Source organism: Bubalus kerabau, chromosome 3 (assembly GCF_029407905.1).
Source record: "Bubalus kerabau isolate K-KA32 ecotype Philippines breed swamp buffalo chromosome 3, PCC_UOA_SB_1v2, whole genome shotgun sequence".
Classification (NCBI taxonomy): domain Eukaryota; kingdom Metazoa; phylum Chordata; class Mammalia; order Artiodactyla; family Bovidae; genus Bubalus; species Bubalus kerabau.
This window is the reverse complement of record NC_073626.1, coordinates 184,217,559-184,233,929: the sequence shown is the minus strand read 5'-3', so window position 1 is coordinate 184,233,929 and position 16,371 is coordinate 184,217,559. Positions and strand designations below refer to the sequence as shown.

The window sequence follows — 16,371 nt, the reverse complement described above, 5'->3', positions numbered from 1 at the left end:
CATTTACATCAGCTCAGTGTGCCATTTGGCCAAAAGTCTTTCCTTAATTAGTATTCCTATTAATCTCAGTAAACTTTCAACTTTACCAGCTCATATTCATTAAGTAACCTTTGATCACCCTTGAATTAATTCTACCTTAACTATCCCCATTCTCCTTTTCTTGCTCAAGTTTATAACCATGTTTTTAGTGTCTACTAAAATAGACTTAAATTGGTTCAATTTTTTAAACCCTGCTCAGTTCCTTTTTCTATTACAGATGTTTTATTATTTTCTTATTTAATTTAGTTGTTTACAAAAATATGAAATAACTGACTACAAAAATCCTGTAGTTAATGCTCAAAATACCTCCCTCTGGATCATTGGTGGCTCTCTGTATTTTTTAATCTAATGAAAGACTGACCAAAAATGACCAGAAGAATGACTTCCAAAGCAACATTTTAAATAAGTTTTAGTTTATCCTAAAAATATAATCCTAGTAACTTGTTCTTTATTAATATGTTTGTTTAAAAAGATTTATGTCTGTATTACTTTCGACGTATTATAATCCATAGAGCCTATTTCTTGCCTTAGGAAGAAAATCACATTCTCTTAATATCATTTGTTCTTCAGAAAAACCACATCATGTTTAGTAGTTTTTACTTTGTTTTATTTGCAAATCAAATTCTGTTTTGACTTTTTTTCTCAGATATTAAAATAATTTAAAGATTTTCAGAATTAGCTCCGTTTTTTCTCTAAAGATAGCTCCTACTTTTGCCTGTTCCAAATCTTACAAATTTTTTTTTTTTTTTTTTCTGTTTTCCTCAAGAATCAGGAGATATTCCGGACCTATTCCTGCTGCTACTACTATTTCAGCAAGTCAGTTAGCTCCTATGCCTCAGTTTATCTGTCTTTACAAAGTATGTGTTCCTGTAATACAGATGTTCAGACAAGCTGTACACAAGCAGTATGGCTAGATGTTCTCAAGATGCTCTTTGAATAAACTTTTTTTTTTAAAATTATATGAAATCATGAATGTTCTGCAGTGTTAGATACAACATAAAGTTTGGGGTGATTAATACTGAAAAATTTACATTCCTAACTGGAAATTATTTTTTAAATAAAAGAGCTTTATTTTTTAGAGCAGTTTTTGGTTCACAGCAAAATTGAGATAAAGTACAGAGAGTTCGCATATAACCCTGTCCCCATACAACTTCTCCCACTATCCTGAAACAGGGTGATGCATTTGTTACAATCAGTGAACTACATGGATACATGATTATTAACAGAAGTCCTTAGTTTGCATTCAGTTCAGTTCAGTCGCTCAGTTGTGTCCGACTCTTTGCAACCCCATGAATCGCAGCACGCCAGGCCTCCCTGTCCATCACAAACTCCCAGAGTTCACTCAAGCTCACATCCATCGAGTCAGTGATGCCATCCAGCCATCTCATCCTCTGTCGTCCCCTTCTCCTCCTGCCCCCATTCCCTCCCAGCATCAGGGTCTTTTCCAATGAGTCAACTTTTCGCATGAGGTGGCCAGAGTACTGGAGTTTCAGCCTCAGCATCATTGCTTCCAAAGAACCCCCAGGACTGATCTCTTTTAGAATGAACTGGTTGGATCTCCTTGCAGTCCAAGGGACTCTCAAGAATCTTCTCCAACACCACAGTTCAAAAGCATCAATTCTTCGGCGCTCCGCTTTCTTCATAGTCCAACTTTCACATCCATACGTGACCACTGAAAAAACCATAGCCTTGACTAGACGGACCTTTGTTGGCAAAGTAATGTCTCTGCTTTTGAATATGCTTTCTGGGTTGCTCATAACTTTCCTTCCAAGGAGTAAGCGTCTTTTAATTTCATAACTGTAGTCACCATCTGCAGTGATTTTGGAGCCCAGAAAAATAAAGTCTGACACTGTTTCCACTGTTTCCCCATCTATTTGCCATGAAGTGATGGGACCAGATGCCATGATTTTCGTTTTCTGAATGTTGAGCTTTAAGCCAACTTTTTCACTCTCCTCTTTCACTTTCATCAAGAGGCTTTTGAGTTCCTCCTCACTTTCTGCCATAAGGGTGGTGTCATCTGCATATCTGAGGTTATTGATATTTCTCCCGGCAATCTTGATTCCAGCTTGTGCTTCTTCCAGTCCAGCGTTTCTCATGATGTACTCTGCATACAAGCTGAATAAACAGGGTGACAATATACAGCCTTGACGTACTCCTTTTCCTATTTGGAACCAGTCTGTTGTTCCATGTCCAGTTCTAACTGTTGCTTCCAGACCTGCATATAGGTTTCTCAAGAGGCAGGTCAGGTGGTCTGGTATGCCCATCTCTTTCAGAATTTTCCACAGTTGATGTGATCCACACAGTCAAAGGCTTTGGCATAGTCAATAAAGCAGAAATAGATGTTTTTCTGGAACTCTCTTGCTTTTTCCATGATCCAGCAGATGTTGGCAATTTGATCTCTGGTTCCTCTGCCTTTTCTAAAACCAGTTTGAACATCTGGAAGTTCATGGTTCACGTATTGCTGAAGCCTGGCCTGGAGAATTTTGAGCATTACTTTGCTAGCATGTGAGATGAGTGCAACTGTGTGGTAGTTTGAACATTCTTTGGCATTGCCTTTCTTTGGGATTGGAATGAAAACTGCCCTTTTCCAGTCCTGTGGCCACTGCTGAGTTTTCCAAATTTGCTGGCATATTGAGTGCAGCACTTTCACAGCATCATCTTTTAGCATTTGAAATAGCTCAACTGGAATTCCATCACCTCCACTAGCTTTGTTCATAGTGATGCTTTCTAAGGCCCACTTGACTTCACATTGTAGGATGTCTGGCTCTAGGTGAATGATCACACCATTGTGATTATCTTGGTCATGAAGATCTTTTTGTATAGTTCTTCTGTGTATTCTTGCCACCTCTTCTTAATATCTTCTGCTTCTGTTAGGTCCATACCATTTCTGTCCTTTATTGAGCCTATCTTTGCATGAAATGTTCCTTGGTATCTCTAATTTTCTTGAAGAGATCTCTAGTCTTTCCCATTCTGTTGTTTTCCTCTATTTCTTTGAGTTGATCGCTGAGGAAGGGTTTCTTATCTCTCCTTGCTATTCTTTGGAAGTCTGCATTCAGATGCTTATATCTTTCCTTTTCTCCTTTGCTTTTCGCTTCTCTTCTTTTGACAGCTATTTGTAAGGCCTCCCCAGAAGGCCATTTTGGTTTTTTGCATTTCTTTTCCATGGGGATGGTCTTGATCCCTGTCTCCTGTGCATTAGGGTACAGTTTTGGTTTCATGCATTCTGTGGATTTTGGCATGTGTCTGATACTTGAATTCACCACAGTTTCATAGAGGATAGTTTCTCTGCCCTAAAGACCCTCTGTACTTCACCTGTTTATCCCTCCCTGCTCCTAACCACTGGCAACCACTGATCTTCTGCGATCTCCATCATTTTATGTTTTCCAGAGTGTCGTATAGTTGTATACATATAGTAGCCTTTTTATGTTGGATTCTTTCACTTACTCATATGCATTTTAAGTTTCCTCCACATCTTTCCATTGCTTGATAGCTCATTTCTCTTTGCACGGAATCATATTCCATTGTTGCGATGTACCACTGTTTATCCATTTACCTGATAAAAGATGTTTTGATTGCTTCCAAGTTTTGGCAATTATGAATAAAGCTGCCGTAAACATCTGCATGTAGGTGTTTGTGTGGACGTAAGTTTTCAGTTTGTTTGGGTAAATACCAAGGAGCACAACTGTAGGATCGTATGATAAGAGTATGTTTAATTTTATAAGAAACTCCTAAAGCGTTTTACAAAGTGCTGTCCGTTTTGTATTCTTGCCAGCAGTGAATAGCGCTTCCTGTTGCCATCCATCCTCACCTGCATTTGGTGTTGTCAGTGATCTGGGTTTTGGTGTTTCTAATAGGTTTTCTTTGCAATTCCCTTATAACATATGAAGTTAGACACCTTTTTATAATCTTAGTTGCTATCTGTAGCTCTTTCTTGGTGGGATGTCTGTTAAGGTCTTTGATCTATTTTTTAATCAGGTTGGGTTTTGTTATTGTTGAGTTTTAAGAATTCTTGTATGTTTTGGATAACAGCCTTTTAACAGATGTGTCTTTTGCAGATATTTTTTCCTAGACTGTTGCTCTGTGGCTTGTCTTCTCATTCTCTTAACATAATCATTCACAGAGCAGAAGTGCTTTAAGTTTAATGAAATTCATCCTATCTGTTATTTCTTTCAGGGATCATGGCTTAGGAGGTATATCTAAAAAGTCATTGCCATACTTGAGTTCGTCTAGGTTTTCTGCTGTGCTATTTTCTGGGGGTTTTATACTATTGTGTTTTTGCTTTTAAGTCTGTGATCCATTTTGAGTTAAATTTGTGAAGGCTATGAGGTCTGTGTCTATTTAATAGATTCTTCTTCTTTTTTTTTTTTCACATACGGATGTCCAGTTGTTCCAGCCCCATTTGTTGCAAATGCTGTCTTTTTTCCATCGCACTGTCTTTGCTCCATTGTCACGGATCAGCTGGCTGTATTTTCGTGGGTCTCTCTGCTCTTGCACTGGTCACACACCGTTTAGGTTGCTGTGGCTGAGGATTGAAGTTGGTACTGAGTGGTGTTAGTCCTCCTACTTTGTCCTTCTGCCCTGACGTTGAGCTGGCTATTCTCGATCTTTTGCCTCTCCATATAAACTTTAGAATTCTTTTGTCAGTATCCACAAGATAACTTGCTGAGATTTTGATTAGGATTGTTTTGAATTTATAGATCAAGTTAGGAAGAACTGAAATCTTGACACTGAGTCTTCCTGTCCGTGAACATGGAATATCTCTCCATTTACTCAGTTTTTCTTTGATATCTTTCCTCAGAGTTTTGTAGTTTTTCTCATATACATGTTATATATATTTTGTTAGACTTATTCTTAAGTATTTCACTTTTTAAATTTTACTTTTTGGGGGTGCAACTGAAATGGGAATGTTTTAGCTTCCAGTTCCACTTATTCGTTGCTGATGAGGAAAGCAATTAACTTTTATATTTACCTTGTATCCTGCAGTCTTGCTATTATTAGTATTTTTTGTCAGTTCCTTCAGATTTTCTATATATCCTCTCATCAGACAGTCATATCATCTGTGAACAGGCTGTTTTGTGCCTTCCTTCCCGTATGTATACCTTTACTGTCTCCAGAATGATAATGAAAAGCGAGGGTGAAATGAGACATCCCTGCCTTGTGACCATTCTTGGGTAGAAAGCTTTGACTATAATCTATGTGCATCTTTAAGTGGGTTTCTTGTAGACAACATGAGATGGGTCTTGTCTTTTGGTCCACTCTGACAGTCTGTTTTTAATCGGTGTTTTTAGAGCATTGAGGTGGTGAGGTGTGAGGAGGAGGAAGTGTGTTTTACAGACAGTCGGTCTCAGTCTTTTGGCGCCTGCGCCCCCGGCCTGTGAGCTTCACAAGCGCTTTTACCCACCCCTGCCGTGCCTTTAAGTGGTTCAGGATGACTGGAGTGGGCTGAAGTTGAAATTGGGTATTTCCCCTCCTCCAATTAGGTTAGACTCTGGTGAACTATTTTCTGATTCTACACCTTGTTGAGAAGAACAGAATGCTTTGTTATATTTTAAAATGGTTACTTTCCCCTTCCTCCTGCCAGAACAGAAGGGAATTTTTCTCCAGGATATGCTGTTAGAACTCAGTAGAACTCTTGGAGTTAAAACTCACAAAATTATGACTCGACCCCTCTGGGGTTTTAAACTCTCAGGCTTGTCCACCCTGAGCCTCTAGCAGTTTGTCAACTTAAGCTCAGTTTTCCTATTCTGGTGCTGTTTCCCATGGACTTGTGTTGGTGGCTTTCTCTCTGAGAAGCTGTGAGTCTCTGCCTGTCTCTCCAATTTTGGGGGCAGTGCTTTTGCCCCGTGACTTCACTTCTCTGACAGAGCTCAAGCTCTGTTGATTTTTCCATTTACCTTTTCACTTGTTTGCAGGGTAGAATGGTGACTTTTAATCTTCTTACATGCCAGACGAGAAACCTGGAAACCAGAAGTTGGAAATATTTTCATTTCTATTTGTCAATTTTAAATGTGGGAAAATACGGAAATAGTGGTAGAGTGATAAAGTAGTCATAATCCTTCTAACAAAGGCAACCGTTGCTATTTTGATAAATGTCTTTCCATCCTTTTTGTAGTTTTTAAAAAATTTATACAAGTGAGATTATATAGTTTTGCTATCATCATAACATCCTCAGACCCAAAACAGAAGTAGATGTCTTGTTCCCTAAACTCTTTCATGTTATCTGGATCATTTCGGATAACTCACTCACCAAACCAGGAACCTGGGAATTGTCTCTGACTTCCCTCACATCTCTTCAGATACTAAGTCATGACGGTTACACTTTCTAAATGTTTTTTGCTACCTCTCTCTCTCGCTTCTGTTACCACTTCTGCTGGTCAAAGCCCTCAATGATTTTCCCCTGAACTTCTGCAGTAATAGAGCCTGACTCTAGCATTATCCTCTTCATATTCTGCACAAGTGTTGCTTGGATGGTATATTCTCAAATGCGTATCTGACCATGTGAGTGTCCTAGTTAAAGTCCCTCAAAGCCATCATTGACTCCTCACTGCCGTTAGGCTAAATCCAAGCCCCTGAGCGTGGTCTGTGTGCCTCTCTGCGGGCGGAGCCTGGGCCTGCCTCTCCAGATTCGTGTCCGGGCACTCCCTGTCCCCTTCTTTATGTCCCACTATCAATGATCTCCTTATGCTCCCCCCTCCTAAACTCCTTCCTGCCACTGTGTGATGTGTTCTTATCTGTGTGCTTCCTGCAGGCTTCCCTGCTTAGAATGCCTTTTTCCCCTCATCAATGCCTACTCATTTCTTAAGGCAGGTTAGCTGTTAGCTCCTCCTTAGAAACCTCACTCTGACTTTTGGATATCCCTGTTCCCCAAGCTGGGCTTCCAGGTACAAATCTCTATCATTACATTTCCTCCCATTCATTTATTCATTCCACCAACTAACCAACAGTGTTCGTGTTGGGCAGAATTTTAAGCACTGGGATACAGCAGACAATGAGGGGGAAAAGCTCATCTTCTAATGGAGTTTATATCCTAGTGAAAGGAGGTACATAATAAGTAAGGAATAAAAACGTGTCAGTAGCTATGATGAAAAATAGAATAAGAGGGACGGAATATTCTGAGGTTGGAGAGGAGGCTACTGTTTAAAGAACATGGTCAGGGAAGGCCTCGTTGATCATGTGGCTTTGAGCAGAGCCCTGATGGGAGCGGGAGTGAGCCACACACACATGTGAAGAAACCTGTGCACGAGTGTGCTTCGTGTGTTCCATGAGCAGCCCGTAAGGCCTGGGGCTTTCAGCACATGGGTGAGGGGGAGCGGGGCGGAAGATGAGTTTGAGAGCTAATGACAGCCAGAGTCAAATTCGGGCATTTGGCTTTTACTCTGAGACCAGGAACCACGGATTCTTTTGTGCAAAGGGACGGTACCTGTCTGTGTGCTAAAAGATGACTCTGACTCCTGGGTTGAAGATAGAGAGAGTAGGGTAGAGAGAGGTAGGGCTTGGAAGGGGCGGAGGCATGGAGACCAGTTAGGACATCGTTGCAGTAACCCGGATAAAAGGTGATGATGGCGTGGGCTGACCGAAGTAGAGTCAGGGGAAGTGGTGATTAGTGATTGGAGTTGGATGTATTTTGAAGATAAAGCCAACAGGATTTATAAAGCCTTGGATAAGGGACACGAGAAAAGCAGGAGTCCAGAATGATTTCCAGGTTTTGTATCTGAACAACAAGAAGGGACAGCGTTGCTGTGAAGTGGGGGGAAGGTGGCAGGGGAGTTCGGATTTAAGTTTAAGAAGCTGATTGGGCCTCCAGTTGGAGGTGTTCAGTAGGTAGTTCCAAGTGTGCATCTGGAGTTCAGAGGAAGGGTCTGAGCAAAAGATATAAATCTGAAAGCTCTGAGCATTTAGATGTTTCAAAGGTGTGGAATCAGATGAGAGAGAAGATAAGATGTGAGATGACAGTCTTGGAGCAAAGAAAACTTTGGAGGCCATAGTGGTGCAGAGGACCCTGCAGAGGAACCAGAGAGTGCAGGCGCAAGCGAGAAATGCATCTTAGAGGGCGGGGAATGATGACCTGGGTCCAGTGCCCCAGGCAGGTCAAGGTTGTATTGTAGACCTGTTCATATGTGTTTGTCTCCTTCAGTTGGCTGAGAACTCGGGAGCAGACACATTTAGCAGTGTTGTTACTTACAGCTTTGAAATCAGTGAGACATGGGCATGCCATTTAATGGCTATTTTTCCTTAGGCTGGTTCTCTCAGTCTCTGAGCTTCAGTCTCATCTGTGAAATGGGAAGGTTAGAGTATCTCATAAGGATCAAATGAGATCGACCAGATGGCACACCAAGCAGACTCCCTTTCATGCAGTCAGACCCATGCCAGTTATCTTCATGATTAATTCAGTGTACCCAGCCCTTGCTATTCAGCAGCATTTGCTGAATGAACCAGTGAATTGCATGTTCATTTTAATATTTCATTCAGGGCATTTCCCTGTGTGCTTGTGAAGCGTTAACGTGGCATTTCTGGGGCTTCCTCCAGGATCGCGTGCTGACCCTCACCAAGCGTTTCTGGAAGAAGAGAGGAAGGGGAGTCCTCGGGCAGAGCTGAAGTGATGGAGCTCCCCAACTACAGCCGGCAGCTGCTGCAGCAGCTCTACAGGCTGTGCAAGGAGCAGCAGTTCTGTGACTGCACCATCTCCATCGGGACCATTTACTTCAGGGCCCACAAGCTGGTCCTGGCTGCTGCCAGCCTCCTGTTCAAAACCCTGCTGGACAACACAGACACCATCTCCATCGACGCGTCTGTTGTGAGCCCCGAGGAGTTTGCCCTCTTGTTGGAAATGATGTACACAGGCAAACTGCCTGTGGGCAAGCACAACTTCTCCAAAATCATCTCCTTAGCCGACAGCCTTCAGATGCTCGACGTGGCCGTCAGTTGTAGAAGCCTTCTGGCCAGCCTCGTAAACTGCTCTGTGCAGGGTCAGCTGGTGAGGGATGTTTCCACACCATCAGAACCGTCCAGGAAGGAGTCGGAGAAGCCTGAAACGGAAATCCTTTCCTCCGAGGGTGCTGGAGAGCATCACACTTCCCCGGAGGTCTCCACTCCTCCAGGGGGCCCCGTGAAAGCGGAGGTGAAGCACGGGGTCCATACGGCAGTGCAAGAGATGAGAGTGGATCCTCCTGCTGCCCAGGAGGTTCAGGGGAACACAGACACCCCGGTGTCTCATTCAGCTGAAGTTTGTCCCTCCTCCCCTGTTGTACAAACCTTTAGGGAGGCCAAGGAAGCAAGCACAGAACAAGGTAATATTCCCTTAATCGTTGTTTTGTAACCTATCCTTCTATTACTGGACTCAGTGACCTTTATGAGTTTTTTTGTTTCATTGATAAACTTGTCAAAGACCACTGTTAGATTGGAAACCAAGATCCAATGCAATAATCGTACTACGGCATTCGTCTTTTAAGCACGTCTGTGGTTTTAAGTGTTGGAAGCCTGAAGGTGAACCACAAAGCAGAAAAGCAGTATTGTATTGAAATAACCATGTACCGTTTTTTATTTTTACCCATTATCTTAACAAGGATGAAGATGACACAAAGGAGGAAGCTGTGAGAAATGGTGTTTCTGCTGCTCATAATTGATATGTTAGATACCATTTATAAATGCAGTGCATGACCTAAAAGTTCTCAGCTTACACTTGTAAAAATCATTTCAAGTAATCAGCCACTGATTTTTTAAATTTTGTTTTGTTTTACATTCAGAGTATGAGGGGAAACATTACCAGCTGAATTTTCTTCTAGAAAATGAAAAAATCTTTTCAGACGCACTCTTGATTACCCAGGATGTTTTAAAAAGACTAGAAGAGTGTTCAGAAATTAAAGATGTGCAGAAGCAGGTAGGTACCATGAGTTTTATTTGTTTGCTGGTTTCATGTTCTCAGGATAGATCAGGTATCAGGGTCTCAATTTTTTTCAAACCTTAAGCTTTTTTTGGGTGGGGGGACATTTACCCCCTAAAAGGACAGTCTTGCAAAAGTGCTAGGCAAGGTATTTTCAAAACAAAAACACGTTTTGATCACTAGGTGAATCCCCAGTTTTGAACCAGGATACTTAACTGAGGTTACCATTTCCTCCTGATTAATCAGGAATAAAATGAGGCAGAAGGCAGTCACAGATAACCCCAAATCATAGATCAAATAATAGAAACAAAAAACAAAATAACCATAAATACTGAAAATATGATACAAAAAGGATTTAATATAAACTTACATAGTAAATTGCATCCAGTTTTTTGGAATACAGTTGCTATTTTCAGACAATAATGGGGAACTTGTATTAAATACTTTACCTGTGCTATGCTTGGTACATATGTTAGTTATCTCATTTAATCCTCACAAAAATCATTGAAGTGGATACTATTTTATTATTATATATCCCTGTTTTACGGATGAGAAGAAGTATCTCAAAGAAGTGATTTAGCTTGGCCAAGGTTGCAGAGGTCATGAAACTAAACTCTGAGCAAGAAGTCAAACCTGAGCGTTCTGATGTTAGGGCTCTTCTCTTGCACTGAGTTATTGCCTCCCAACGGGGTAAAAATGATACGTGTATGTCACGTGTGTATAACTGTTCAGTGTTGTCTACATAAAACTGGCAAATGCTTATCATCTCTGTTACTCGGTTGATGTTTTCTGTTTTTTCATCATCTCAGTGAGATGCGTCCCCACAGTGGACTCCCTCACTACCCAGCTTCTCACGCCTGATGGTGCAGGGCTGACCACACGGCCACTCTAGGGCTCCCTCGCTTCCCCTTTCTCGTGGCCTCGCCTCTTATTCTAGGGCTGCTGGCAGAGTGAGCGGGGCTGCCTGCAGGCTTGCTCATCTGGCGGGTCCGGTGGGGAGGCCTCCTCTGGTGCCGTAGGCAGTTTAGTGGCCGTTACTTACTGCTGGTGACTGAGTTGGCAAAGAATCTGCCTGCAGTGCAGGAGACCCCGCTTCGATCCCTGGATCGGGAGGATCCCCTGGAGAAGGAAATGGCAACCCACCCCAGTATTCTTGCCTGGAAAATCCCATGGACAGAGGAACTTGGTGGGCTACAGTCCATGAGGTCACAAGAGTCGAACAGGACTTAGTGACTAAATCACCAGTTACTATTCATCCAAGCAATGCATGCCTTCTACTATTTAAATAGTTCCCTAATTCATAGCAAGTTACTTTTTATTTTATTGTTTAATTTTTAATTGGAGGATAGTTGCTTTACAGTGTTGCGTTGATTTCTACTGAAGAACCCAAATCGGCCGTAAGTGTGTGTGTGTGTGTGTGTGTATCCCCTTCATCTTGAGCCTCTCTCGCTCTGCCCCACAACAAGTTACTTTTTTGAAAAAACAAATTCAAGGTCAAGTGTTCACCGCAACCATAGTTTACTGACAATTGGCTGTAAATTGTTTTCTTGAGAGATAAACTGTTTACAAGACTGCGTGGACCCTGATGACTCTCTTAGGGGAGGTTTCAGGCTGTAAATCCTGGTACTCTTTGCACTGATTATGCAGAAGGACATGATGGTTTATATTTTTGCACTTGGATGTTCTCTTAACGGTCCAGTCCATCATTTTTGTCACTAGTTTGTTACCTCGATAGCTTACAGGCACAGCTCTTCGCTTTCTCTCTCATGACTTCCTGCCCACTTAACTTGGGTTAAGTTGGGTTGCAGGGGCATCGGCACTCCTTGGACCAGCAGTCCTCACACGATCAGTGTCACCTGTGCGCTCACTCAAACTGTGTCTTATGCATTTTTCTTTTCTTAACACCGGTACCTAAAAGTGTCTGGCACATAACAGGTGCTCAAAAAATATTTGCTGTATAAGGATTCATTCAGCATTTCCCCCTTCTCCTTGCCCTAATCCTTTGATGGCAACAACATTAAGAGTACTTTGCAACAACACTGATTCTCCATGGGTGATCTTTATAGGATTATGTTATTTCTTCCTCGGTTTTAGAGGTCAGAGTAAGAGCTCTACAAAGCACTTGGTGGCTACATTTAACACTGATTCTGTTTTATTCTATAATAAATTGTTCAGCTACAGAAAGAAAAAGGCAAAAATACTGTAAGAACATAAGATTAAATTAAACATAGAGTTGGAGGAGGAATTCCTTGGTGGACTTGCCGCTTCCACTGCAGGGGTCCCAGGTTCAGTCCTTGGTTGGGGAGCTAAGATCTGGCAAACCGTTTGGCAGGGCCAAAAAAAATATGTGTATATATGTAGAGCGAGCAAGCAGGAGAGAGTTAGGAGTCCCTGCTTTGTGCATAGGCCCTGTATACTTCTTTCTCTCACTTTGTCTCACGCTCTCACTTTCTTTTAGACAGCTTGAGGTATGATTGACATATAGCAAATTGCACATATTTAAAGGTTGCAGTTTGCTAAGTTTCAAAACCTGAAATCATCATCACAATCAAGATAGTGACCATGTCCACCCCCCCCTAAAAATATTTTCACATCCCTTGGCAATCCATCCATCCTCCCGCTTCCCCAGGTGACGCTGGTCTGCTTTCTGCCTCGATGAATGTGCATCTTCTCGAGTATTACATAGATGGAGTCCTACAGTCCGTGTTCCTTCTGGTCTGGCTTCTTGCATTCAGCATAACTATTTTGAGGTTCACCCAGATTGTTGCATATTCACTCCTTTTTATTGCTGAGCAGCGTTCCATTGTATGTATATACCATTTATTTATCCAGCTCTACTATTTACTAGCTCTGGAGTAGAAAATGGCACCCCACTCCAGTATTCTTGGCTGGAAATTTCCGTGGGCAGAGGAGCCTGGTGGACTATAGTCCGTGGGGCCGCAAAGAGTCAGACAGGACTGAGTGACTGAGCACGCGCACACACCCCCCCCCCCCCCCATTTACTAGCCTTGTGACCTTCATCGGCTTAATTTCTGTAAGTCTTAATTTCCTAATTTGTAAAATTTGGGAGTGTTATCACCTACATCATAGGGTCATTGTGAATTAATTAAGATTTATGTAAAACTCATACCAAGATGCCAGGCATATAGAAGGAGCCCAACAGGAGATGACGGCTGCTGTTTGCTGATACATTAACTCGGTGTTTTTGGACTCAGTCAGCCTTGAAACTCCTTTTTCACTTAATGCCTTATAATATCCTAGTACTGTGGTCACTTCCTTTGACACGAGATGGTTTCCTGTTGATGTTTAAGCTTAATTTGCAAGTCGTGCTTTCAAATGGGTGCCATTACCCTTGAAAGTAGTTTTCGGAACCGCCAGTGCAGCGTCTCACACGAAGCCATCAGTCTCTAGAGTGACAACTCGGTGTATATAAAAATGCTCTTGTTAAAATGTACGCCTCCAGACCACATTTCCGGAGTCTGAATCTTACATTCTGGTAGGGCTTGGGAATCTCCATCTTGAACGAGTTCCCCGTGGATGGCTTTTTTGGTACCTCTAGACTACATTTTGAGAAGCATTGCTGGAGAAGTGAACGCCTACAAAATTCTTAATGTGTGCTGGCAGATGTCACCGCATCTATGCTGACAGCTGTCAGTGTTTTGAGGAGTTGCTGAATGCCCATTTTCCCAAGTGTTATTCTTTGCTTTCCTCTTGATTCAGCAAATGTTTACTGAGCAACTGGTGTGTGCCAGGCATTGAGCTGGTTGCTGGGAAAAAAAAAAAAAAAAAAACATAAATAAGGCTGGATCCCTATCCTTATAGAATGTCTTGACAGCAAAGAAACCCTGGCACATAGGCACTCTACATTTCATCTACAGTTTTAAAGGTTGTTTGGGGAGTTTGTTTGGTGGTGGTGTTTTAGCTTTGACTGTTTTTGGTAGTGGTGGTGGTTGTTATTTGGTTAATCATCATCACATTAAAAAAAAAAAAATTAGCTTGGGCTTCCCTGGTGGCTCAGTGGTAAAGAATCTGGCCTGCCAGTTCGGGGGACACAGGTTCGATCCTTGGTCCGGGAAGATCCCACATGCTGCAGAGCATGTAACCCCGTTCGCCGCACACTCGGTAGTGTGTGCTCCAGAGCCCAGGAGTTGCAACTCCTGAAGCCTGTGCACCCTAGAGCCCATGTTCCACCAGAGAAGCCACTGTAATGAGAAGCCCACGCACCACAGCTGGAGAGTGGCCCCTGCTCGTCGCAACTAGAGAAAAGCCCACTCAGCAACAAAGAGCCGACACAGCCAAAAATAAATTAATAAAATTATATAAAAAGAGATAGCTCAGTGTTAAAAATAATTTACACTTAGATGTGTAATTTTGAGGCCTCTTAAGGCGTATAGTGCTATTCTGATTGAGATGGACCAGTCGGTTCCTTTTTTTTCCCCTAAAAAACAGATATGAGATAGGCAGTTGGCCTGGATTGAGTTAAGGAGGACACGTGAGCCAGTGTCCTGACTGTTTTATTTCCTGAGATGAGTGACGAAAGGTGGCAAAGCCATCGCCTGAGCAGCGATTGCAGCAACATGAGAAGAGGCTGGGCGGCTTGAATTGTGTGAAACCAAAGCCAGAACTGATTAAGGAGAAATCGCTAGGGTGCTGGGATGGGACAGTGTCTTCCGCTTGTCTTCATCTCAGTGTAGTATCTCTGACCCATTAGAAAAAGCAGGTACTGACCTAAAGGGCTTTCTGGCTGAACTGGGTAAAAGAAAAGTGTGAAACTGTTAGTTGCTCAGTTGTGTCTGATGCTTTGTGACCTCAGGGACTGTAGCCCCCCAGGCTCCTCTGTCTATGGGATTTCCCAGGCAAGAATATTGGAGTAGGTAGCCATTTCCTTCTCCAGGGGATCTTCCCAAACAAGGGATCAAACCTCCGTCTCCTGCAAGGCAGACAGATTCTTTACAGCCTGGAACCACCAGAAACTTATACTTTTTTTCAGCTTTTATGCTAAAACTTTTAATTTATTCCTAGCCATGGCCCTGCTTTTTAAATCATTGTGTATATAGCAAAGTGAGTCTGACTAGAATAAGGAGATATCTCTTTCCACTATTGATTTCCTTGCTGTTTGATCTACTTTTCACCTAAAGTTCTAGAAAGACTTCCCAAACCAAAGGCCTGGTAGCATCCTTTTTTCCTTCACCTTTGTTTCAAAGGCAAATAACATTGAAGGCTCTTATGTGAACCTGATGTTTTCAACTGTGTCATGACCTCAAGGGTTTGTTAAGAAGTGCAGGTCTGTGTTTGGTGGGCTGTGCTCACTGACAAAGTAGGGTAACTTTCTTGAGAAGTGAAGGGGTAGGATTCACTTTACAGATCTATGAGAGAGAAACAAGTTGGTTTTTCAAGTCTCTTCTAATTATCAAGTCTAAGATATGCAGCTATAGCTCAAAGGGCTGGTGGTCTTATGGGAAGGGAATTTCATTCAGTTGAACAAACATTTATTAAGCACCTATTGTATACCAGTCTCCGCACTAATCATTGCGATCAGGAGGCATGGTATAGATTGTCTGGAGGCTAACCAGTGTTCCATCTGATGTTGATTCTAAGAAGTCCAATAAAGTCCAGTGAAATGGATTTGGTTACACTCAAAGTCTGGAAGATGAACCTTGCGAAAGAGGTGCCAGGTCAGTGGAGTGAGCTGGCGTTTCATCCTGGTGTTCTGCTCACCAGCCATGCATCCTTGGGCCAGTTACTGCGCCTCTCTGACTCTCCTTTAGGTAGTCGTGGTAGTGCCTGCAGGATCTGGCGTGGGGAGTGAATAGGTGGCACGTATTGCACAGCATCTGGGGTGGCGCTGAGCTGTCACGGTCTGTCTCGTTGTTACCCTTGTCTGGCCCTCAGCATCCAGGGAAGGCATGAGCAAACAAGAGTATGGTGTGACCCAGACAAGTCCAGAGGCCGTAGGCAGGCAGTGGGGAAACAAGTAAATGCCATTAAAAGATCTGAGTGTAAGGGGAAGATTGAGTCATTTTTTTCACAGACAACAGAGGGAAAGAAAACTGTTCCGTCTTGAAATATATTGACCCGTATTTCACTCATAGATAAAAGTACTTTGAGTACTTGTGTGACCATGAATTGGTACGAATTTATTGAAGTACTTTTAACTCTAAGAATCAAAGGGGTTCTAAATGTCTGGTTGAAGAATAAAAGTCTGTTTTGGTTCATTTTCCTAGAGTTCTGTTCCGTGATAGCAATCAGTGAGTTCCAGCCTGTTGCAATATGTGACACCCTTCTGTTTAGGCAGATTCCCTATTTCCAGAAAAGCGCTTACTCCGCTGTGGAGCCCCAGGCAGCCTAGGGCGCTGATGGAGCTGACAGTCAACTGCACTGGCTCTGATGCAGGTCCGCAGGAGGTTCTGGAAGAAAGAGCAGGGCGCAGGGCCGTCCCGGCAGCTGACTGC

The 16,371-nt window shown here is 42.6% G+C and overlaps 1 protein-coding gene across 3 annotated transcripts in view; it reads left to right on the top strand.

The window, feature by feature from the left end:
• ZBTB40 (zinc finger and BTB domain containing 40) overlaps nucleotides 1-16,371 on the top strand; it is a 77,213-nt gene that overhangs the window by 31,657 nt on the left and 29,185 nt on the right. For all 3 annotated transcript variants that reach the window (XM_055574206.1, XM_055574204.1, XM_055574205.1), the window contains 2 exons: nucleotides 8,566-9,326; nucleotides 9,783-9,916. In XM_055574206.1, coding sequence (XP_055430181.1) covers nucleotides 8,639-9,326; nucleotides 9,783-9,916 — 822 coding nt within the window. In that variant the 5' untranslated portion in view covers nucleotides 8,566-8,638. The remainder of the gene's footprint in view (nucleotides 1-8,565; nucleotides 9,327-9,782; nucleotides 9,917-16,371) is intronic.